The sequence below is a fragment of the Phoca vitulina genome, unplaced genomic scaffold, assembly GCF_004348235.1.
Source record: "Phoca vitulina isolate PV1807 unplaced genomic scaffold, GSC_HSeal_1.0 scaffold45, whole genome shotgun sequence".
Taxonomy (NCBI): domain Eukaryota; kingdom Metazoa; phylum Chordata; class Mammalia; order Carnivora; family Phocidae; genus Phoca; species Phoca vitulina.
Window position 1 is genome coordinate 7,295,918 of NW_022589748.1, and position 26,118 is coordinate 7,322,035.

The 26,118-nt window shown below is 44.5% G+C and overlaps 1 protein-coding gene across 2 annotated transcripts in view; it reads left to right on the forward strand.

The window, feature by feature from the left end:
- Positions 1–26,118, forward strand: part of GALNT17 (polypeptide N-acetylgalactosaminyltransferase 17) — a 448,158-nt gene that overhangs the window by 418,882 nt on the left and 3,158 nt on the right. For both annotated transcript variants that reach the window (XM_032430645.1, XM_032430646.1), the window contains one exon: positions 1,055–1,150. In XM_032430645.1, coding sequence (XP_032286536.1) covers positions 1,055–1,150 — 96 coding nt within the window. The remainder of the gene's footprint in view (positions 1–1,054; positions 1,151–26,118) is intronic.

Consider the following 26,118-nt stretch of genomic DNA (forward strand, 5'->3'; position numbering starts at 1 on the left):
CAAAGCTTTACATGCAAAGTTTCTCATTACTGTCAAAAGTGAACAAAACTAAATTGTCTCAAAATTGAGAAAAATTAACTGATTGTGGGAAAGGATTGTGAACAATTGTTAATTCTGCATTTTTCAAGATATCTCAGTAAGATGGTATTATTTTTATAATCTTTAAAAAAAAACAGGCATTAAAACTCTGCTCAGTTGTCGGAACCTAGACAAAACTTGAGCACACCAAAGGAAAGTGCCCCTTGCCTCTCTTCTTGATTTATCCCTGATTAGTTTAGTTTCCATAGTGAACAGAACCTGGAGAGGGCTGAGTATATATGGATAAGACCAACAGCATTGGCATTTTCCCACTGGTTGAGATTGCAGCATGGTGGGTGTGATGGACACCAAAGCAGAATCACAGAGCCCCTGGAGGTTCCAGTTAGACAAATTCTTCCATGTTCCCAAAGAGATGTGCCTCGCTGGGTTCAGGGGTTTTGTCTTGGGGACTTTGGGCTATTCCTCCACAGATGCATTCCAAACACTTAGGATGGTGCCTGGCACAGTGTAGGCCAGTCAGTAAGTATTTTTGGAATATATAAATAAATGTTACCAAGGCTTTTCATGATGGCAAGGTTTTCGTTTGCTTTTTGGATTATTGTTTTTGATGGCTCCATGTCAGTAATGACTTCAGAAGCTGACCTATGATTCCCGGGGTGATTAAAACCCACGTTGGTGTCGAGGCCCACTTTGGATAACCAGTGGGTAACTAGTGTGTACCTATGTCCAAACATTCCCTGAACCCCTCTTTTGTGCTGGGGATGGGGTAGCTGTGTGTAAGCAGAGGCTGGAGGTGTCCCAGGCAGAGGGCTGGTGCCCACACCATCCATTGAAGGACTTGGTCTTTCTTGTGAAAATGATCACCTCACAAATTTGAGCCTTGGTCCTTACATGGCGGGGGGATCATGTGGCCTTTGCATCGAGAAGCTGGGGCCAAGGCATGGTGGGACAAGGGTTGGGTAGCAGAAGTTCCAGCCCATGAGCTCTGATGGGGGTATCTTGCCTATTTCCACAGCTTCGAAACAACAAGGCGAAAGACGTCTGCTTGGACCAGGGGCCACTGGAGAACCACACAGCAATACTGTACCCGTGCCATGGCTGGGGGCCCCAGGTAGGAGCCCATCTCTGACCAGGAAGAGAGTAAAAGCACCAGGGATTCATGGGACTTGCAGTGACGTCTGCTGTCCCCTATTTGTAGCTGTTACGTGTTCTGAAATGTTAAGAAGGTGGGGGGCTTTCTGGTTGTTTCCATATAACACTTGGGGAAAGATTCATGAGTGTTTGCATTGGCACAGATATTAAGGGGACCAATGGGCACATTGCATACTGAATAGAGAATGTGAATAAATTGCGGAGTCATTTGCAAATAGGCGAGTGTACATGTGCATACATTGCAGTTATAATCAAATATGCCTGAAGAAATAGCCGATTTCCTCATGAGAACATGCTCGACACGCTCATCCTGAAAGGTCGGCAGCAGGTGGGTAGGAAGTATGACCGGGTCTGTAAGCACCGGCACAAGAGCCCAGGGCTGACTCTGTAGGAGGAGCGTGCTTGCAGTGACATTTCAGAGAACACACGTGTTCTCCGGTCTCTCGGGAGAATGCACAAGATAACCCAAAAAGGGCAGAATGACCAACCAACAAAGTAAAAACCGAGCCTGGTAAATGAATTTCCTTTGGCAACTTCGTGCTAACCCAAGGTGCGTGCATGTGTACATGCGCATAAAGACCTTAGCCGAAAGTCTCTACGATTGGGAGAACACACATCCAAAAATGTCATTAGATGTGACATTCATAAAAAATTTAAAACATTTTTTTATGTCAACTCATAGTAATAAAAGGCCGGCTACAGCTGGGAAAAACCTTTATAATTCAATCCCAGAGGAGCACCAGACAGGTGACCCTAATCCAGACTTACCAGTTCTCTCTCTGGGTCTCAGCTGGCTCATCTGTAAGAGGAAGACACTGGACAAAATGCCCCATAAGCACCCTTGGTCTTGCTCATGTTCTGTGAACACACACATTCAGTGGCAAATCCACACTCATCGGTCACGAGTACACACACACGTGCATTCATAAAGGCTCGTGGGTTTTCTTAGTTGTGGTACTTTTGCTTCCCACGAAGCCAATACCTAGAAAGAGAATTGCATTCTCTACTATCACAGCAGGTGGTTCTGAGGGTCCAGGCCCTCAGCCTCCCTTCAGTGTGTGACAGGTCCTCTGAGGTGGATAATAGGTACTGTGGAAGGGGTCAAATCCTGTGCTCCTTTGGTCCCTGCAGCCCCTCTGGGAGGTAGACCCACAGCATGGAGAAACTGAGGCACGGGGGGGCCAGTGCTGGTGAGCAAAGCAGACTAGAATTCAGGCCCTCCAGCATGACCAAAGCGCTTTAAATTCAAACCCAACCCATGTACTTCAAGATGATTTACTGAACCCTACAACCCACAATTGGCCAAAAGTGCCCTTGGGGAGCAGGAGAAGGATGGGGAAGCCTAGACCTGCTCCACTTCCTGATGGGTCTCCGCAGGGAAGTGGGGCATTTGCACTAAAGGCAGTAGGGTCTAAAGAATCCAGGGAGTGTCTTTTTTTTTTTTTTGAAGATTTTATTTATTTATTTGAGAGAGAGAGTGAGAGAGAGCACAAGCAAGGAGGAGAGTGAGAAGCAGGCTCCCCGCTGAGCAGGGAGCCCGACTCAGGGCTCGATCCCAGGATCGTGGGATCATGACCTGAGCCAAAAGCAGACGCTTAACTGACTGAGCCACCCAGGTGCCCCCAGAGTGTCTTTATTCATTTATTCATTCACTCAGCGAGTTCTGTCTTGATCACTTGCTTCAGACGCTGGTCATGAGTATATGTGGCAACGGATAAGATATAGTCCCTGCTCTCAGATGGTTTGCACTTGAGGAAAGAGACAAGTAAAGAGGCAGGAAAATCTACAGCATAGTAAGTGTGGAAAGAGCAAGATAGCTGGAGTGTCGGTCGACAGAAGGTGGCCCAGTTTGGCTGGTGCCCAATGCAAGAGGGAAGGACCGGCCAAGAGAGAAGGCAGAAGGGGATGGAGAGGCGGATCTCCCAAGGCCTGATAAGGCAGTCAGGCCCCAAGGCACTGGTCCTTGCCTTCAGTGTGTGGCCGAATGCCCTGGAAGGCTTGTGAAAGCACCACCTTCTGGGCCCCAGGCCCAGAGCTTCTGAATCAGGGGGCCTGGGGTGGGAGCTGAGATTTCGCATTTCCAGCAAGTTCCCAGATGATGCCAGGATGCTGGCCTGGGAGGTTTGGGACTTGACACTAGAGAACCACGGGGAGGATGATATGCTTAGATCAGGCTTAGTTTGAACTCCTGGAGGAGTGCAGAGAGGGTTGGAGGCTGAGGAGACATCCTGGCCTTCGGCTCCTGCTGACTTTCCAGCTTTTCCAGCACACGGTCTGTGATCATTGTTCGGGGAGATACGAGGAGGGGCTTATACTTAACTCCCAGGTTTCTGTGTCCAGTGCTCTGAATAGGTAACATTTGAACTAAGTACTTAGTAACCGTGGCGTCATAGACACCAGCGTATTTAGATATCCTCATAATCAAAACCTGGCCTGTGAAGCTGACCTTGGGAATGCGAAAGGGAACAAAGCTGGTCTAAAGAATGACTCTCGGACATCTGAGGGCTTCCCCATATGGCTCCAAGCAGTGGCTTTTTACCTGGGTGATTCTGGGGAAGGTTTTCTAAGCCACTTGGGATATTCTCAGCTGAATCTAAGGACCAGCACATTGAAGTGGCTCCATCTGCCTTCTGTGGTCCTGTGACATCTCCCCCAGGGCCCTCTGCCCTTTCCTTTTGCCCCGGCCACTCAGAACGCCCACTAGCGCCCTTGTGAAGCTCCCAGCTCCGTGACAGACCCCTGTGAACTTGACCTTCCTCACCCTTCTGTCCAGAGCCTTCACTGGTCTGGTGTCCCCTGCCTCAGAGTCCCACCGGTCACCTGCTAAACAGATCCAGCCTGCAGATGGCCACCTGTCAGCTCCCTGTCCACACCGGAGCCAGCCAGCAGGCTCTTCTCTCCTCCGTGGCTTACACAGCCGACGACCAGCGCCTTTGGTGGGAAATAATGAATTCATCTTTCACCAGGTCCACCTGCGTGCAGAGCTTTTCCAGATGAATGCTCCTGCCATTTAGTTGATGATGGAATGGCAAACCAAAGTAGGCGGCTCACTGCTCCCCGCCAACTCTGGGATGAATACCTATGAGTGGGCCCTGGTTGTTTCCCATCAGCTGATTTTTTTTTAAGTAAGTCTAATGTTGTTTTCTATTCTACCACATGTTCTGAATTAAGAAGGCACCCTTGGTACCTCTCTGCAGCTGCTAGGCTGTTCCCCCCCGCTTCCAGAGCCATTCCCTCCGTGCTAGGAGTGAGCCCCCCCACCCCACCCCACCCCAGTCACGTGCCTTGGCATCTTTCTGAGCCGCTTCGGAAAGTGCTATGGGCAAACAGAGACTGAATCAAAGCTCCCGTTAACAAGGCAACTCCCAGAAGAAGGAGTTGGTGTTCCACGGACATTGTTAGCTTAATTAATGGACTCTCTGTTGTAATTTATTATCAAACAGCAATTAAACGGAGATAAAATAAGCACCGAGGAGGGTAATTTCCTGTCTTGCAACATGCGTTTGTCAACAAAATGGAAACGGTTCCTCACCCCGCGTTGAGCCCGCTCGCTCGCAAGTGTCTATCGGCGAGCCAGTGACCAGCCTTGCCCTTGCCTGGTTACTAATTTGGATGAGACACGTACCCTTTTCTTTTTCGAGCCTAAGTTTTATTTAAAAATAGGAAGTCAGAGATGCAGCAACAGCCTTTGAGGCCAGCTTGAGCTCATTTAGAACGGGGGTCTTGTCTCAGGAGAGCCGAGGCTCCCCCACCCCACCAGGGGAGCGGCAGGCGGGTCTCCGAGCTGGAGCGGTCCGTGGCGTTCTGGTTTTAGTAACGCGTTCCATCCTCTCAGGTGGGGAGCGACCCTCCCCCAGTGCAGACAATGAGATGCAAGTAGTGCCATGACACTTTTTAAATGAAAGTCCCGTGACTCCTGGACATGAATTCTGGGCTGTGACATCTGGTGCATTGTGGGGAGCGTATGTCCCTCGCTGGAGCCCCCATATGTTCGCTAGCCCACAGCAAGGCCTGGTGGAAGGACTTGAAGCAAGCATGGACACAGCGCTAGGCAAGATGTAAGAGCGAAGGCGTGGAGGTCGTGGGGGTGGCAGCGAACAGCGTGTTGGAGGGACAGTGACACAGTTGGCAGAGGCAAGTGGCTCAGGCCAGCCAGTAGGGTCCGAGTGTTGAGAGCCCTGGCTGCCAGGATGCGGGGCCGGGGCTCGCCACCCAGCATCTCGGGTGTGGTCCCCAGAACCGTGAGCCCCCGGCCATGAATGACAAGTACTGGCGGATCCCTGAGTCCAACCCCAGACCTACCTGAAGACGGGGCCTGGGAATCTGCATTGTCTCTGAGTGTTTTCCTTTTTCAATCAATACCATCGATTGAGCACCTATTAGGGGCAAGGCTTCCTGTTAGACTTACAGGTAGTGGTCAGGTGTCTGCATCTGCCCCAGACTATGCCTACTCTCCCAACCTAATTCTTTTTTTTTTTTTTAAGATTTTACTTATTTATTTGAGAGAGAGAGAGAGCATAAGCAGAGGGGAGAGGGAGAAGCGGACTCCCCGCTGAGCGGAAGCCTGACTTGGGGCCCCATCCCAGGACCCCAGGATCATGACCCAAGCCAAAGGCAGACGCTTAACCAACTGAGCCACCCAGGTGCCCCCAACCTAATTCTATTTTTAATTTATCATACTATTTCAGCTTTTATATAATTGGGTTTTTTTTTTTCATTTTTAAGGTAAATTCATTCTTGTTAATAGAGTTTTGCAAGTTTTAACAAACACACACCGTCAAGTTAACCCCACTGCAGTCAAGATCTAGAGAAGTTCTGCCATCCTCCCAACTTCCCTTGAACCTCTTCGTAGTTAATCCCTCCCTCTGCCCCCGAATTTGAGGCCTAACCTAACTGGGAGTGTTCACGGAACCACGTACCAGCCACAGTTCTGACGCGGGTTCCTCCCCACGCCAAGGACCACAGCTTCTCAGCAACCCATGCCTTGTCAGCACAAGCAGGCGGTCCTGGGACATTCGAGGAGCGCTGTGTGAAACAGTTCCTAGCTGTGGGGGGACGTTCCAGGAGGTGTGTATCATGGAGAGGGGTGTCAGGCTCTCCCCAGGAGGACCTGTGTGATTCGCTGGGCGCCAGGGACATATCAGAGGTCTCTCTTCTGTTTGTCCTTCTGTCAATACATTTCATTCTTCCTCTGCCTTCTCTTCGGAGAAGCTCCTATTCCTCAGCTTCAGTTAATTCATCACCCGAATGACAGATGAGAATTCTTTTATCCTGTAATTAAATTTAATCTGATCTTGGACTTATTCTTTGATGGCTTCATCGTTTCAGCGATACATCATCCAAACACCTTGTCACGATGATGCATTGTGCCAATAAAACGCTGGTGCCCCACCAGAGTGACAGGGCTCCCACAGCTATTAGCATGGGGAAGGTGCTCAGAAAATGCAGGAGGTGATAACATCCAGCAGCCTCTTGGCTTCCAGACAAAGTCAGGGGATGGAGCCGTTGAGAGCACTTTGGAGTCAATGCCCAAGGAAAGATGGCTTTCTGGAGACGGCCTCCTGCCCTGGGTAAGAAGCAGACCTAGGAATCCCTTTCAATTCCTGGAGAGCAGAACGAGGTCAAAGCAGGGGAGCTTGAGACCTTGTGGGAGAATAGGGTTGGAGGAGCGAGGGCAGGTACTTTTCACATTAGGGAAACCTACAGAGACCAAAGAGAGAGGACGAGAAGCGGGAGAGAAAACCCTGGTGCTGTTTGCCACGTCTGGAGTGGGACACCACAGAGGCTCTTACTGCTCACGTCCAGCCCCCATCTCCCATGCAGTGTTTCTAAAACCCTCCCCCTGCATTCCAGTGCAACACTTATAAATTCATTTTGTCTCGTTGCAGATAGCAGGAATATTAAGCGCTTTTTTTTATTGTTCCTCTGACTCATCTCTCAAAATCCTCAAAATGCTTCTGAGTTTATTATTTCCAGATTGTTAGTTCCTGCCTCCCGGGCCCTGCCTCCAGCTAGCCTTTGTGAGCATCCCTGGTGCCCACCTTCTCCGCAGACCTTCACGAGGAGCAGGGTTCCTACCTTTCCACTTCCTGACAGTTTCCCGAGCCTTCAGGGGATCCGAGCCTCATCCTCTGCCATCTGCTCTGCTTCCCTGTTTTATTTCCAATCCCCAGTTCACTCTTTCTAATTATCCCTGACAAGTAGGTCCCGTGCTCCACACACAGGGAACAGGAATGCCCGATTTCCTAAGTGGCATTCAGAATGAAAAGCACATGTACTTGATCTTGCTTAAGGAGGACTCCAGGTTGAGGAGGAATTACTGTATTGCTCTCTTGCCAGAATGGGGTGATGGACTATTCTCTCCAAAAAATCAGAATCATAGTCATAAATTGTTTTCCAGTAGAGATTCTTAGTTAAAAGTTTCACGTCTCCTTAGAAGTTCGGTGGATTGTTTTCTCCAGACAGAAAAAGCGAGCCAGGCAGACTTTGTGTTAATGTTGGGTTTGGAATAAGGAACTCAGACTGAACAGTGGGGTGGTGGACGCCTTATCAGCTGAACCTCTCTACCTTGCCCAGAGCTGTTAAATTCAAAGCGAGTCACTGCTAGCTAATCTTTTCCTTTTCTACTAAAGATGCAACAGCTTTGCGATGAGTTTGAAAAAAAAATTTAAATCATCCATAATCCCACCACCCTAAAACAACTATTATCATTTCTGAGGCTTGCTTCTAGCCTTTATTTTTTTCAAAGAAGTATTTTGATTTCTTAGGTTGTTTTCAAATCACTGAATTAATAACATCACTGCTTCTGAAGGACAGGAAGGGGACAATGAAACCTGCTGGTGAAAAGGTATTTAGTGCCTCAGGGCTAACAGCTGCAGCAGAGAAAGAGGAGGCCACTAGACTAATAGCCTCACGCCCTGACCATTTAGTTCAGAGAGTTTCCGTGTTTCTTTGGCACAGTGGGCCTGTAGAGGGGTTATTTGCAAAGACATTGCTTGTTTGACATGGAGAGGGTCTGGAATGTGGCCAGTCAGAATTAAGGGCAGATCCTAAAGAGTTTAGGGCTAGTGGAGTTCTGGCCATTGGTCTGGGCCTCAGAAGGCTGGGTTCCCATCAGAGAAGGCCAGAGGAAGGCCAAATGTCAGTAGCAGAATGTTCTAGACCATTCTCACTGTACCACCTGCCTGGCTTAGAAAGTAGGGGTTGTGCAAAGTGCCGGGTTTGAGACAACTTGCTGGAATTCCACCCACATGGGGACCACCAAGATTGCCATGTATTCACTGACACTGGTTCTAGAAAGGTGTGAAGGCCTTCCTCAAATTGCTCTGTGATGTGGTTTCAATGCCAGCCCCTTTCCTGAGAATGCTGCACTGCATGGCCTCCTAGATTCTTCCTGCAGTGACAGGGGTTGAGGGTCAGTGACGGGGCCTGCTTTCGAGGGACTCCTATCAATCCTCTTGACTGCCTGATCCTGCTTCCAAAAGACTAGGTTCATGTCTGTGAATTGCCTGCAGGGCCTGAATCTGGTGCCCCTTTATGGAAATTTAAATGTCAACCAGCCAAAGGTTGAAGGCGAATCATAAGAAGCCTTGCAGGAAGGCTATGTACACAAGGACATGAGTTCTCGTCAGCTTGGGCTCCATATCCCACACTTAAATAGTTGGTTTGGCCATGCACAGGACAGGAAGTGTCAACTGCAGTGGCGGGGGGGGGGAGTGGAGAGACATATGGTCAGCCAAAGTCCCACCCTAGCACTCCAGATACTTTTTCATGGCATTCTCTGTTGGGATGGAGCTCCTGATATACCGCCAAAGTGGGCCAGGAGCTAACCAGAGCCATGCATGGCTAACTGAAGGTCTCTGGTCCCTGCATCTTAGTGAGACTAGAAATCAGGAAAGGACACTTCATATACATCATGGACCAGAGTTAATTCTTCTGTGATGATGCTAAAGAGGTAACTTTTTGCATGTGGCTGACTCATAAGTGAAACACATCTCAGCTCCCTTGTTTACTAGCTATGACCTTGGGCAAACACTCAAGTTCCTTGTACTTCAGTTCCCTTCTCTGTAATGTAAATATAATGATAGTATATACCTCATAAAGATACTGTGTCAGTTAAACAAGCTAATCCATGCAAAGTCCTTAGACAAAGTCCATGGCACATATCATATAGAAATGATGTCCCTGGTGCTGACTACGGGACCTTGGGAAGGCTTCAGTTTTCCAAGAAAGATTCAGTTAGGTTCTACTTCTACAAGGTTCTACTTCCTGAGGCTATTAAAAAAAAAAAAAACAATAATGAAGATCAGTGAAAACTTGAATACGTTCAGGCACTTTGAGCACCTCAAGTCTTCATAGAACTTGCAAGGGGAAGATTGGACCAGTGATATAGAACCAGTTTTCTGGTTCTGGAACACATGAGCTTTCTGTCATTCAGCTAGTCTTCCAGCTTGGTTCAGTTCTTTAAGGAAATGTTGCCTGGAAAGCAAGTTACTTGGAAAGACAGATGGGACATGGAGGCTCCTACCATCTAGGAATTCATAGTTAATTAAGATATTATTGTATAAAATAGCCTGGTGATTGGTTGAGTCCAACCACTGATTTTTTTTTTTTACTTATCAAATTAATTTTTGTAGGCTTCATCTTGATGAATATTATGCAATTTATGACACATTTTTTTCTAATTTGTCTAATCTTCAGACCAACCCAACAAAATAAATACAGATATGGTTTTCCTGATGGGCAAAACACCATATTTCAGAATATGTAATATATTGTAGTCTTATGCTGTTCTTCATTCTTATATTTCTTGATTAATTGCCTCCTTTACAAGACACCAAAATATCTGAATCTCAGACATCTTCTCCCTGGAATTCCACAACATCTTGTTGACAAAATTTCATTGTTTCTTGCATTGTTTCTGAGAGGCCTTCTATTGTTCCCATTTTAAAGATGGGGAAACTAAGTCTCCAGGACTAAAGAGGCTGGAACACAGAGCATGAGGTGAGGAGTGACCAAAGGTGAGGCCAGATCAATAGGCAGGAGGCAAATAATGTACAGCTCTATAGGAATGTTAAGGAGCTTGGGCTTTATGCCAGCCCCCGTAGGAAGCCATTGAAATATTGAAAGCCTTTTAAAATAGAAGGTTGGGGTACGGTCTGATTTATATTTAGGAAGCAATCACTTGGGATTGGTTTGAGGAATGGATTGGAGGGGTCTTAAGCTAGAGGCAAGAACTTCAGTTATAACACTGGTATGATTATCTTGTCAAAAGTCAGTCACCTAAACTTGAGTAGTGACCATTGGGATAGTAAGAAGTAGACAAATTTAAAATGTGATTAGGGATAAAATTAGACTCATACTTGACACTATACACAAGCTTAAATGCCAAATGAATTAAGAATCTAAATGTAAAATATGAAACTGTACACATACTAGAAAAATAATGGGTGAATTCCTCTCTAACTCTGATCTAGGGGAAGACTTTTAACTAAAACTCAAAATCCAGAGACAATAATAGATTGATGTATTTGACTACATTAAAATTTTTTAAAACTTGCATGGTGATACAATACCATAAACACAGTCAAAGACACCTGACAACCAAGGAGAAAATATTTGTAACATATGCCACCAGGGATAATTTTCCTGTTGTATAAAAGATGCTTAAAAATTGAACAAAGGACTAAAAATCTGATAGAAAAATAGGAAAAAGACACAAGCAAACAAGTTGTCCCCCCACCAAAAAAACATATATGTGTGTGTGTGTATGTATATATATATATATATATGTATGTATCTTTTAAATATATGAAAAATGTTCAAACTCATTCATAATTGGGGAAATTCAAAGCAAAATAACACTGAGAAGCCATTTTCCTCACCTATCATATTTGCAAAAATTAAAAAATTTGACAATATACTCTGTTATCAAGGTTCTGAAGAAATAGCCGATCTCCTAGATTCCTGGTAGAAATGCAAATTGGTACCATTTTTTGGAGGGGAGTTTGGCAATACTTAACAAAGCTACAATATGCTTATTTTCTGACCCAGCAATCCATTTCCAGAAGTCTACTCTGATTTCCAACAATATGAAAATGGTGTGCATTACAGCATTATTTACAATTGCAAAATATTAGAAACTAGTTTAATGCCTATTGATAGGAGAGTGGTTGAATGAGCAGTGGATAGCATGTAGCTATACAAAATAACATGGGCAATCTCTATGTACCGATACAGAGTGATTTTCGCATATTGTTAGGTGAAAAAGGCAAAGTACAAAAGAAGATGCATAGTATGCTAACCTTTATTTAAGACAAATGGCCATTTAAAAATAACCTGTATCTGCTCATCTACACAAGAGATTCAGGAAGGATAAATCAGAAACTAATGGGATTGGTTACCTACTAGAGGTGCATGAGAATGGGATGATGGAATGTGGAAATGGGGGCAGATAAAAGGAATAAAAGGGGAGTGACACTTGTCTCTTGGTGCACCTTTATATCAAGTTCTGACTCTCAGAACCATGGTGATATTTCAAATGTCTGAGAAAGAATAATAAATTCAACTAGAATGTGGAGAAGAGGACCCACAATGGGATACAAACAGTAAAAAAAAAATAATAATAACCTAACTAAACAAATACAACTACACTGATAGGGAAGAATAGCACCAATCTAAGTAACTTTGGAACAGTTTGGACAATTTTGACTGGATTCTAGAAAAAAAAAAAAAAAAACATTGCAAATACTGCATTCTAGTAAGTAAGCTTGTTTTCTACAGCAGTCTGGATTAACAATTCTGAAACTACTGTATGAATATACTAGGATTGAACAAGTAAGTATATAAAGTGTGGATATTGGGAACCAGGTCTCTTGTTGGAGAAAGAGGTTATAAATAAGGAAAGAGGTATGGCTAGAATGAATGGATGTTGGATTGCAATGTGAGGGATCAGGATGAATTTATTTTATATGTATAAATAAAAAATATATATATATATATAACATATATATAATATATATATAAATAGAGATGTAGAAATAAATTTATAGAAAATATAGAAAGAAAAACAAATGTGTGTATGGATTGGTGTACATACATATATTTCCTAGCTCTGGGACAGCCTAGAAGCAATAAAACCCAGTAGCATTGATGGGGCACCTGGGTGGCTCAGTCCTTAAGCGTCTGCCTTCGGCTCAGGTCATGATCCCAGGGTCCTGGGATCGAGCCCCACGTCAGGCTCCCTGCTCGGCGGGAAGCCTGCTTCTCCCTCTCCCACTCCCCCTGCTTGTGTTCTCTCTCTCGCTGTGTTTCTCTCTGTCAAATAAATAAATAAAATCTTTAAAAAAATAAAATAAAACCCAGTAGCACTGAACATCTCTGGCACCCAGATTTTGGATGATCCCAGCAATGGAGCAGGAAAAAATAGAGGTTAAGCCTGGAAAACCTTGTGGTGTCAGAATAAAAGGAAGTTTTTATTCTTATTCTATTGTCTTCTCAATAGAACACAGGAACCACCCTGAAGAAGTTCCAAATGTCCAAACCTGGAACTATTTGAGCAACAAAATAAACAGTGAGAATATTAGATTGTCACATAATTTTTTTTTTAAATCCATGAGTACATACTGACATAAATAAATAAATGGAGAGAGGGGGACCACTATTTTTTCAGTAGAAGTCCACTTAGTAAATGTAGAAGGCATGTGGGAAATGAAAATCTCCCCTAGGTGGTCATGCCAGTAATACTTGCTGAAGTGCAGAACTAGCAATGGGTGCTAAAATTAGTGATCAAAAGTAAGATATTTTCGTAGTTTCCAAGTATCTCCCTTTATCAAGGGAAAATAGTAACTTCATGGTTGAGAAGCCCAAAAGACACTGCCTTAACCAAGTGTTCAAGGTTATCATCACCAGTGATGAAACATCATGCTCCCCTGATCTGCTGCCCCAGGAAGGGCACAGCATCATCCCTGTGGTTTTTCTTGCTAAAAATGTACAAATATACCTTCAATCTTCATCATGAGGAAGCATCAAACAAACCCGAATTGAGGCGCATTCTACAAAATAATTGCCCAGTACTCTCCAAAAGTGTCAAGGTCATTAAAAACAAGGGAAGACTGTCCCAGATAGGAGGAGATTAAGTAAGGAGACATGACAACAGAATGCAGTGTGGAATCCTGGAAGAGGAAACATGTTTGAAAAGCGACAAAATTTCTGTGAGGTCTCTAGATTGTTAATAGGATTGGACCAATGTTAATTCCCTGGATTTGGTGATTACACTATGATTATGTAAGATATTAACTTTAGGATAAGCTGGGTACCACATATACAGGAACTTGCTGTACTATATTTGCAACTTTTTTATAAGTCTGAAATGGCTTTGACATTAAAAGGGTTTTTTAAACATGTTTTAAGAGGGCTAGTTGGCTGGAATTATTAGTGGAGAGGTCAATGGGAGGGATGAGAGAGATGGAAGTGATACTCAAGTCCCTGGCTAAACCAGGGGTAGATGGTGGCACCATTGCCGAGATTGGAGACAAAGGTTTTGGGAGAAGTTGATATGAGTTCTGTTTGGGGCATTGTGAGTTTGGGGCAAGGGATGGGCCTTGGGAATCCCCGCAGTGATGTCCTCCAGGCAGCCGAACATTCCAAACAGGTGCTGAGGACAGAGTGGCAGAGGCAGATGGGGCTTTGGCCAAGGGAGAGAACAGTGATTCTAGGACAGACCCTAGTGTGGCTCTGCCATCAGCGGTGCTGCCCAGAGGTCCAGCGAGCTAGACTACATTGCGTGTTAGATACAATACCAAACGTGGGCGAGATGATTCTCCATGGAGCATGGAGAGGAAGCCAGATGGGAGTGGATGCAGGGGAGAAAGGGAGGTGAGGAGGTGCAGACATGGTGGCGAGAACCCTCCGGAAGCTTGACTTTGAGGGTAGGTGAGACCAGGTGGGGAGGCAGAGAAGGGTCTGACTTAAGCACACTTAGGGCAGAGTGAAGGGGAGTGAAGACTAAACAGAAAGGAGTTACTTATATTTCTAAAATATTAGTGGAAAGTCTAAAGAACACTGAGGATTAATGCTCAGAAAGTAGATTTTCTACCATCTTCATTTGCACATAACTGTACCAACACTGAATTTTCCCCAGGCCAAATTATGGTAAATAGGAGCAGAAATTTAGACTTTGTTTCTTTTTTCGGAGAGAAATCTCTGAATTCATCTCAAACAGAGATCGACTGACCTGCCAGCCTTGGGGTTACCCTCTTGAGAACCACAGTTTCTAGGTCACCTAGCACAGCTTGCAATGCTGAAGGCCCTAAATTCCAGGGAAGAGTGTTCTTCCAGGGAATTTCAGGCAAGTGCTCTCTCTGATCGAGGAGGCTGTGCCACATGGTGGGCAAGCGATGAATGTTTGATGTCGAATGAAGAATGCACAAGTGGGGTGCTAGCTGCTGGCAGGGAAGGCACTGGATGCTTTGACTGGACCCATGTGGTGGCCGTGGGCTGAGTCCAGGCTGGACACAGGCCAGCACAAGCTTCAGGATATGCTGTGGGCTCAGGTGGGATGGTGGAGATGGGCAGCATGACAGGAACCAATCTAATTGGACAGGTCCACAAAATGAGGGGGATGCCTCTGTGCCCGCAGTGTTGGCTTCTGGAATCAAGAGAAGAAAATTTAGTCTCTCCAGTGGGAAGATAAAAAGAGCAAGTGCCCTGACTTTTGTAGGGTCATTATCATTGGGTAAATTACATTACATGAATGAACAGACCCAGAACAAGGCTTGGAGTATATATATATAATGGCTCTTCAGTGATGTTAGAAACCCAGAACTGACTCTCAGAGATTGGTGCCATTTCAGAAGATCTTCACGTCTACACTCACACATGAACACCAACACTGGGCTCACATCTAACTCCTCTCCTGAGGCTCTGAGTTCCTGACTGGTCGAGGCTCATCAGGGCTGGCCTCTAGCTGGTGGTGTGCCTGGGATTCGTCAAGGAACATGCCAGGAGCAGGAAACAGGGAGAGCAGGAAACAGGCAGGAACAGGAAACTTCTCACCTCCACTGCAGAAGTGTGAAGGAAGGATAGTGAGTCCAAGATGAGAAGCAATGAGAGCTCAGGACTGGGGGGCATCACTGGAACACAGGGGTGGCTTTAGAGATGCAAAGCGGAGTCCCAAGGCCCCACCCAAGGTCCAGTTCCCCCAAGAATCTGGCCCACTCTAGACAAGGGCACGTAAGATCTGGACCAAACCAGGGAAATAAAGTTGAGGGTGGGGAAGAAAAGGGCAGGAGCGTAGCAGGGGCCAAACCCAGCCTTCCTTGGATCAGGGGTGCAACTCAAAGTCACCCACAGACCCAGCCCAAGAGAACCCAATGGGCCAGAAAGCCACCTGTCAGTACTCAGCTGCCCAACACTTGAGGCAGCAACCCTTGGACAAATGACTCTGGGAGAGAACAGGAAGCCTGGAGTGGCTGAGTGCCGGGAAGGAGCTGGGGCCAGGAAATGCTGGCTGCACGAGGCCACATGGGAGCCCCATCGGGAAGAAAAGAGGTCTGGTGAATTAGAAACAAGGCCCAATACTCAATTGGGGTATGAGGTCAGGGGAAATAGGAATAACAAATATGCGGGGCTTACTATGCACCATGTCCTCTTCTCACTCATTTTTCGAATTCCGTAACTACCCTATGAAGTAAATTGTAAAATTATCCCCAATTTGAAAATGAGGAAACAGAGTCCCATAGGGCTTAAGCAACTGGCCCAGGGTCATAAAACTATTAAGTGGCAGAGCTTGGATTTCTTAAACAGGCTCCAGTGTCCAAGTCTTTAACCGTATAATAGACCACCTCTTTGATGACACAGCACAAAGCCAGGAACACTGTTTCAATTGGCAAAAATGAGAAGGTGAGACAGATTTAATTAAGATCTTGCTAAAAAGGGAGCCAAGTGTTTGCCAGCATTTCCACGCTACACCCGATACAGTCCTACCTTCCTGTTTCACATGCGGAGAAAAGGAGGAAATGTATCTCTTTATTGAAAAATAGAATCTTTGCTCCTCTAACCAGTTTAGCAGTCGGGTGAACTTTGAAGGCATGCTTAGGAATTTGCTCCTGATCCCTGGGAACTGGAGTGGACTATCCTGCTCACCACCCCCTCTCCCACTTCGCTCTTCTGACCCTCATCCTGGTGCTGCCCACACTCCAAGGGCCCCTCCCCAAGAGGCTCCCAGCTCTCTCCACAGAGTTATGTGGGCCAGACCCTGCCATCACCCCACCTCCACTGGCAATGCCCTGAATCCATCCACTCTTCAACTGTCTGTGCAGAATACTCAACCCAAGGCTTTGTGTCATAAATATGTTTCCCCATTCATTCTCAGTAGCAGTGCATTTTCTGGAAATATAATGCTTTTATCCAGCATGATGAGTCATAATGGTGGAAGGGAGAAGACTGAGGAGGGAGGCCCTTGGAAACATCCAGTCCCCTAGGAACTGGCTCTCTCTGCAAAATACGTATCTGATTCTATAGCCTACCTTCTAAGCTTCTAGATATATTTTTAAATCAATTTTATTGAAGTATAAGGTCAGTACAACAAACAGCATCTATTTAAGTGTACAATATGTTGAGTTTTGACAGGGTACATGCCTGCAGATCTTCCTCCCCAATCAAAATATACATTTCCATTTCCCCCAAAGATTCCTCCTGCCCTAGGCAGCCCCTTTCTCCACTCCCAGCTCCGAGGCAGCCACCATGTGTCCACTTTGAGATAAATTGGAGACATTTTTTGTCCTGTATTGTTTGGGATCAGGCGTGCTCTGGACAGTGACAGAGAAAGTCTATTTGTTGTTAAGAATATACATATGCATGTGTAATCACCAGAAATCACTCCTTCAGCCAAGCAGCAAACAAATTCACCCCAAAGCAGGTTCGAATCAATGGAACTCCCATCTCTCTGTGTCCCGAGTAAAACAGGGTAAAACCATGCATTTTTTCATTTAGCAGTGGTTTTCTGACTAAGCCTGATTCTGAAGTGATAAGAAAGACCCTTAATACGAAAGCAATTGCAAGCCATGTTTTTATTGACAATTTGATGGATTTTGCTGTGTCCCAGAGTCATTCCACAATCATTTGGCTGGTTTTTGTTTATTTGGCTATAACCTGCATATTTTAGTTTTCCCTCAAGGCTGTTAAATGTGGGTTAATAGTTGTGTGTGCCTCTTAGATCATCTCAAATAGAAAATTCTTCTTTTCTGCTAAATGAGAATTAATTGTATTTGAGCTCAGAGCTTTTTTTCCTAATGCATTAGCGTTGTGGATAATGACATTCATTTCTCCTCTTGGGCCCAGCAGCCAAACCTAGAATAATCCCATTCAATTCAAAAGGCATTTATAGAGTATTTGCTTTTTGCAAGATACTTTCTTACTCCTTATGCTATATAAAAATGAGTAGGATGCTACTGTCCTAAAACAACAGCAACAACAACAACAACAACAAGAAACCTATAGCAAGGAAAGTCACAGAATACACAAGTATGTAAGTTGAAAGAGATCACATCTGGGTGGGAGCTTTGTGTAACCTACGGTAGGAGTGGGGTGAGGATGTATTCTACACAGGGAAGACGGCTGGCTGGTTTTGAGAGAACTCAAGTCATCTATCAGAAACCAAGAGTTAAAGTTGGGGACCTATAGTAGAAGATCATGATTAAAAAAATAAGTTTATTCTTAAATCAGGGGGTATTGGAGCAAATGAAGGTTGAAACAGGGAATGATATTATTTGAACCTGCAGGGTTGGGAAGGATAGATGGAAACTGGGAAGGCCTGGAGGTGGGAAGACCAGTTACAAAGCTCCTGTAGCAGTTCACCTGGGAGATTAGGAGGAAATATATGAGAGAGGCATATGGAAGCAGGAATTAGAAGACTTGTAGCTTTGTGGATGGGGGAGAGAGAGGGGAGAAGGTGACCCAAGTTTGCAAACCTAGAGCCTGTGAAGAGATCTGGAGTATGGGTGTATAATAAGGAACTGGTTGTCTGTTGGCCATAACTGGAGAAGTGAGAGTCAACAAGTTTTAAGCAGTTATCAGCTCAGAGGAGGAAGCTTCACCCATTGGCTCTTCAGTGGAGCCCGTGATGTGTGAACCCATGCTTCTCCTGCTGTTACCAAGATTGCCTAGGCAACATTGTACCAACGTGACAAATTCCACAGACAGTGGCTTGGCCATAATTTTGTGAGTGAGCACATGGAGAGAAGGTGAGGAGACAGCTTCCAACAACAGAGCAGATTAGATACTTTGAAGGGTCTTCCCCCTATTGCATAACTAGATTCTAGATCAACTACAACAAATACCATTTTAAACTCTTTCTAGATGCACAAGAAGCAGTTATATCTGTTAGCTTTTGCTGCATAACAAATCACCCTAAGAAATTTTCAGATAAACAGAATCTGGGAGGGTTTACCATGACAGATAATCACCAAGGAACTTCTAAAGAATATACTTCAAGAAGAAGGAAAATAACCCCAGAAGAATGTCTTGAGGAAAGAATGAATTATAAACAAAGAAATGTATAAACATATAAGTAAATCCAAAGACATGTTTCTTACATAATAAGAATAATGTCTAATTTGGGGCAGGGTAATATAACCAAAGGCTGAACAGTGAAAAGAAGGTGATCAGATTTAGTGTCCTAATGTCCTTGAATTTTATTGAGTGAAGTAGACATTGGGATATTGAATAATCTGCTAAATTGCTAATTGTTAAATTTCAGGAGTGAACAGTAAAATAATAGAAATGAAATAGAATTTCCAAATCTGTAGAGGAGAACAATGAGATATGATAACATTCAAAAAAAAAAATCAAACCAAACTAAGGCAAATAAAGGAGAAAAAGGAAACAGAGAAGGCTGGACACACAGAAAGCACAAAGAAAGAAAATAGAAATAAGTCCATATATATCATTAAGTGCAATAAAAACAAATGGACTAAACATTTTGGCTAAAAAACATAGATTGTCACCCTAAATTTTTTTAAATCCAGTTGTATTCTGTTTCCAAGACACACATCTAAAACATAAGGAAAGAGAAATGTTGAAAGTAAAAGCAGGCAAATTCTAAAGAACAGAATGCCGGGGTAACTACATTAATATTAAACCAAGTGCCTTCCACACAAAATGGATTATTAAAAATGAAGTGTTTCATTTCATGACAATAAAAGATTTAACTCACCAGGATGATAGAATCTTTCTTAGCTTGGATGCACCTCTCTCATCTGTCATCTTCTCTCCTCTTTCAGTGCGACCACTTGAATTGAGACCTTCATCATGTCCCATTGCAGCTCATTGTCCATTCAGCAGCCAGTGTGGTCATCCTACAAGTCAGGTGGCTCCTCATGAAAAAGGCCCCAATTTCTGAGCATGATGTGTCCACGTAGTTCAATCTCATCTGCACTATACCCCTCCTCCCGCTTCTGCCCCATCACAGCCATTACATTCCATCATGGTGAACGATGCTCAGATCCTCCAAAACACCACATTTTCTCTGGTCTCTAGGCCTTTGGACAAGTGCTCCCTGTGTCAGATCTGATCTGTCATTCTCTCCTCACTTGGTTGGCTGACTCCATCAAGGCTTCACTCAAATGCCCCCACTTCTTGGAAGCCTTCTCTGACCTCCCTTTTCTGGATCGGGGCCTCTTCTGCTCTGACTCGAAGAGCACACTTAGTATATTTCATCACATTATTTCACACTTTGTTGTCCTCGCCTCTTTACTTGCCTTCTTCCGTAAGTAAGCTGTGAGCTCCTTGAAGGCAAGTACTCATGATGTCAGCAGCATTTATCAAGCACCTACTATGTTCCAGGCATCCTTCTAAGAGGTAGGGATAGAACCATGAACAAAAAAAGACAGACAAAACTTCTGCCTCATGCCTTTCACATTCTAGTGGATGGAGCCAGACAACAAGCTCTATAAATAAGGAGAAGATATAGTCTATAAGGAGATAATAGGTGCTTGGAAGGATATAAAGCAAGAAAAGGGATAAGGAGTACGTGGTGAACGTGAAATTTTAAGATGGCAAGAAGACGACATTTAAGCAGAAACTTGGAAGAGGTGGGGGAATATTAGGGAAAGAGCATTCAAGAGAGAACAGCCAGTGCGAAGACTCTGAGCAGGAGCAAGTGTGGCCTGTTCACAGACCAACAAGGAGGCCGGTGTGGCCAGAGTGGAGTGAGCAAAGGGCACAGTGGTGGAAGTTGAGCTCAGGCAGCTATTATTAGATTGCATTGAGTCTTGTGGTCCATTGTAAGAATTTGACTTTTGAGTAAAATGGGAAGCATTTGGAGGATGTTGAACAGAGGAATGGCATGACCAGACTCCAATTTAAATTAACATAATTTTAAATAATATAATAATATTTTAATATCATATATTTTAAAGGAATTCTGAATGCCATGTTGAAAAAAAAAAAAAGACCAAGGGAGGCAAGGGTGGGAGCTGGAAGACAAATTAGAAGGCCATTGTACTAATCTAGTCAAGAGGTGAAGGTGGCTTGGAACCAGGAGATAGCAGTGGAGTAAAATCTGAATGTAGTTTGCTAGTGGGTTGGGAATATGGCAGGTCAGAGGAAGAGGCAAGTAAAAGATGAAGCCAAAGTGCTTGGCCTAAGCACCTGGAAGGATGGAGTTGTCATTACCAAGATGGAACCAATGTTGGATGAGTGTGGAGGGGAAGATAGGGAACACAGGGGAGGAGGAATTCAGTTTTGATCATGTAAATCTGAAATCTTGTTAGACCTCCAAGTGGTATGTCCAGCAATGGGTTGGATATACAAATCTGGAATTGAGGATCAAGTCTGGTTTGGAGATAGAAATTTGGCACAACTAGCCAAGTTAGTTAGCATAGAGATGCTACTGAAAGCCCCCAGAATGGCAAGCTCTCCAGGAGAGTGGATGTAGAGAGAAGAGGTGGTTTCACCTGCACCCTGCAAAGTATCTGGCCCACAATTGTTGCCCCATATAAAAACTAAGAAAAAACAATTGAAGTTGATAATTAATGGATTCTGTTGACCTTCAAGAGAGCAATGTCAATGAAGAGTGCTGGTAGAAGCCAAACTACAAAGCACTAAGGAAAGAGAGAGTGGAAAACCAAGGACAAAACAAGGAGGTCATGAGATCTGTGGCTGGAGATTTCTGGGCATAAAGATCTGGTTATGTTTGTAGCTTGGAAGAAATGAAGGAGAAGGGGGAAATAATGACTTAAGGTATCTATGGAGTGAGGAGGAGACAGAACTGAAAGAAGTGAACAAATGTGAAGGAAGACAGATTTTGAGGGGTAGGGAAGATACCTTCTCAACAAAGTGGGAGGCAAGATTCCCTAGGGCAGTGAGGGTCCAGGACACCAAGCTAGGGATTAGGATGAAGGGCACATTTTAAAAATCTAGACCCTCCTGTCATCTTAAGCAGAAACATTTAAGCAGAAACTTGGAAGAGGTGGGGGAATATTAGGGAAAGAGCATTCAAGGGTGGGAAGGGTGTTGGCTGAAAGAGTCACAGGAGGCGAATGAAATGATGAGAGACTTGCGGCGAGGTCCAGGCACCGTGGGAATATGGGTCTGCTTTGGGTGCAGGCAGTCAGCACCTGGCCCTGACCCTGGGGAAGCAGGAACTAAGGGGACTTGCAGAGCCTGCTATTCTGAGTGACCATAAGGTACCAGGGTGGCAGCTCTTGGTTCACAGAAATGTCTTAAAGGTACTGCTTGCACTACCAATGGACATTCTGAAAAGGAAATTAAGAAAACAATACCATTTGGAGTAGAATCAAAAAAGATAAAATACTTGGGAATAAATTTAACCAAAGAAGTATACACTTCCCCTGTGGGGGAGAAAGACTCATACACTGAAAACTACAAAACATTGTTGAAACAAATGGAAGACCTAAATAAAAAAATACATCCTATGTTCCTTGATCAGAAGACTCACTGCTGTTAATGGCAGTCCTCCCTGAGTTGATCTATAGATTCAATGCAGTACCTTCAAAATTCCAACTGCCTTTTTTTGCAGAAATGGAAAAGATAATCCTAAAATTCATATGAAAATGCAAGGGACCCAGAGTAGCCAGAAGGACACTGAAAAAAAACAAAGAAGACTCACACTTCCAATTCCTAAACTTACTACAAAGCTGTACTAATCAAGACATTGTAGTGCTCTCAGAGGTTAGGCGCATGGGTCGATGGAATAGAATTCAGATTCCAGAAATAAATCCCACATTTACAGTCAATTAATTTTTAATAAAGATGAAAAGACAATTCAATAGGGAAAAAGTCTTTTCAACAAACAATCTTGGAACAGCAAATGTCCACATTAAAAAAAAAGGAATTTAGACCCATACCTTACATCATATATAAAAATTAACCCAAAATGGATCAAAGATCTAAATGTAAGAGCTCAAACTATAAAATTCTTAGAAGACATATGGGTAAATCTTCATGACCTTGGATTTGGCAGTGGTTTCTTAGATATGACATCAAAAGCATAAGTAATCAAAGAAAAAATTGATAAGTTGAATTTCATCAAAATCAAAAACTTTTGTGCTTCAAAGGATACTCTCAATATTAAGTGAAAAAAAAAAAAAAACAAAAAAGAAAGTGAAAGAACAACCCACAGACTGGGAGAAAATACTTCCATTCATACATGTATCTGAAAAGGTCTAGCATCCAGAATATATAAAGAACTCTTACAACTCAACAATAAAAAAGACAATTTGCCCAATTGAAAAATGGGAAAAAGATCTGAGCTGACATTTCTCCAAAGATCTACAAGTAGCCAAAAGCACATAAAAAGATGTTCGACATCGTTATGAAGGAAATGCAAATCAAAACCACAATGAGATACCACTTCACAGCCAGTCAATGGCTAGAATTTTTCTAAAAAGAAAGGAAGAAGAAAGGAAAACACAATAACAAGAGTTTATGGGGATGTGGATGAATTGGAACCCTGGCTCATTGCTGGTGGGCCTGTAAACTCTGCAGCTGCTTTAAAACAGTTTGGCAACTCCTCAAAAATTTAAGCACAGATTTACCGTATGACCCAACACTTAGCAATTCTACTTCTAGATACAGAGTTAAGAGAATTGAAAACATATGTCACACAAAAACTTATACATGAATGTTCATAGCAGCATAATTCATAATAGCCAAAAAGTGGAAAAACCCAAATATCCATCACTTAGTCAGTGGATGCCCAGAATGGTCAAGAGGAAATGAGATACTCCCACACCACCTTGGAGTGAGACACCAGAGCATATGGATCATGTTGCACCAAAGACTTGAGAGGAGGTGTGGGGGGTTGGGGGGTGGAAGAGTTACAGAAGACACTGTGGGATGGAAAGAATTGTGCTGAAGTCTAGGAAAGTTGAAGCTAGAATGTTCTAGAAGAAGTCCAATAAAGGAATCAGCTGGAGTAAAGCCTTGAAGGCAGGAAAGCCTGTTGCACATGCAGAGGACAGGAAGCAGAGGTCCTTAAGGAAGGAATATCAAGGATGGGGAGCTGGGGAGATGGACCAGACAGTGGTCCAAAGACACCACAAAGACTAGCGATCCAGGACTGGCACAAGAAGGGGGATGTGCTTGGCATGAGGTCTGCGCACGCACCACCCTCCTACCTTGTGGGGGAGAAGCAGTGTGACATCTGTTGGTGTAACTTTAGCCCCACCATCCTTTTAGACCACAGCGCCCTTCCCCTGACCCCGGCCCCTTGGCCAGGCCAGCAGAACTTATGCATGTGTTTTTGGCTTGAGAAAGCACCTTCCCCCAGAATGGAAATCCTGTAGGGCCTCCCCACCCTCCCTGCCCACCCCAGTGCCTGCACAGCTTGGGGCTGGTGCTTGGCTTTGCAGGTCCTAGTAGCTGCGGTCTCATCCTTTGCTCACAGACCTCAGAAAGGAGAGCCTCTAACTCTCGGTGGCATTTAGCTTCGCTCTTTAAACATCTGGGTCACAGATATGCTCAGTTAATTAATGTTCTTAGCGCTGTTCATTTGCCTGCTGGATAATAGATTGATTCATAATTTCAATAAGCAGCTGTGTATATCTCTCCCCTGAACATAAAAGCAGCTTGCTGTCATTCATCACTTTGCATTTGGTGAATTTGAGTATATTCAGAGAGACATTGTTTAGGGAGGGGCAAGGAGAGCTTTTGATTTTCTTATCATTTTGCCTCTGACAATCACTCTGATTTGGAACTAATTTGGGTTTAAAGCGCATGTTAACCGCATCTCTCTCAAGGGCACTTAATAGACTCCCTGTCACTTGTTTCAGAGGGGAGCAGGTGGGCCCCCCTTTGGGGATGAAGGCAGAGGGTTTCTGAGTAGTTTCCTCAGCAATGAGAACCCCTGCAGAAAATCTTATCCCCTGGAGAAGAGGCACTGGTGGCCCAGAGCTGCCTTCTGGCTTCGTTCCTGGCCAGAATGCCCAGACTCTCAGGAGCAGCCCAGGATCATGTAGGCAGAGGCCCCTTTGCTGCTCAGCTTCTGGGCCAGGGCAGCCAACCATGTGGGTCTCTAGGGTCCCAAGGGGAGAGGCCAGGACCCAGCCAGGTGACCAGATGTCTTCAGACCGCAGTTTCTTCATCTTTAAAACGGGGGGAGTAATAGAAACGTACCTCACTGAGTTATAAAAATCACATTCTTTATTCTCTGTACAATGCTTAGAAATGACGCAGAGTGTGCCTTTAATACATGCAAGCTGGTAATTTTATTTTTTAATTTATTCGGCACTAGCTGTATATTAATTATCTTCACTCCTACCCCTGCCACCTCATAGGATGTGAGAGCAAAAATGAGACATGTACTTTCCTGTCTCATTGCCTTCACCAGCCCGCACTGGAATTATCAGTGGGAACACAGCCACGTCCTCATATTCTCAGAAACCGGTTCCCAGGCTGGTCACACAGAGAACTCTTCAAAACATGCTTATGGAGTTTAAAATGAATGGACGTAGCTGCATCTTTTAAATGATGTCGCTCACCACATTTATAATGTGCTCATCCACAAACATTTTTTGAGCACTTGGTCTGTGATTTTCTCCTAGCAAAGAAGGAAATTAATTAGGCACAGTCCCTGCCCCTAAAAGAGTGTGAAAGACAGATGAATGCATTTGCTCAAAGGTTGGAATACAGAATTTTAAACAACACAGATAGGCAGGAGAGGGAGGCCACTTGAGTAGCATGGGTCCTGCTGTGGGAAGAGGTGGTAGGCAGCACCATCTCCGTATCAGTTAGCTCTTGCTGCATAACAACTATCCCCCCCAAAACTTAGTGGCATAGAGCAATATGCATGTATTATGCATTATCCAGATCAGCTGGATGGTTCTGTGATCCGGACCAGGCTCGGCTGATTTCAGCTGGACTCGTTCATACATCTCTTGGCACCCAGCAGGTCAGCCGAGGGCTGCCTAATCTAGGACGACCTTGTCCACTTGTCTGGTGGTTGGCTGGCTGTTGGTTGGGCCATCCAGAGCTTACTGCCACGGTGCCAACAGGACTCCAAGAGCAAGAGGGTGGAAGCACACAAGGCTGAAGGTCTAGTCCAGGAACTGGCACATCTTTGCTTCCGCTATATTCTGTTGGTCAAAGCAAGTCACCAATACTCAGGGGATGGAGAAACAGACTTCACTTCTTGAAGGACATTGCTTCGAAAGTCTTATTGCCCAGGGTGTATAGAAGGAAGAGTGAAGGATGTGGCTTTAAAAAAAAAAAAGATTTTATTTATTTATTTGTGGGAAGGGAGAGAGCAAGCAGGAGTGGGGGGGGGGGAGTGGAGAGAGAAAGAGAATCTCAAGCAGACTCCCTGCTGAGCATGGAGCCCGACCCGGGGCTCGAGCCCACAACCCTGAGATCATGACCTGAGCGGAAACCAAGAGTCAGACACTTGACCGACTGAGCCACCCCAGT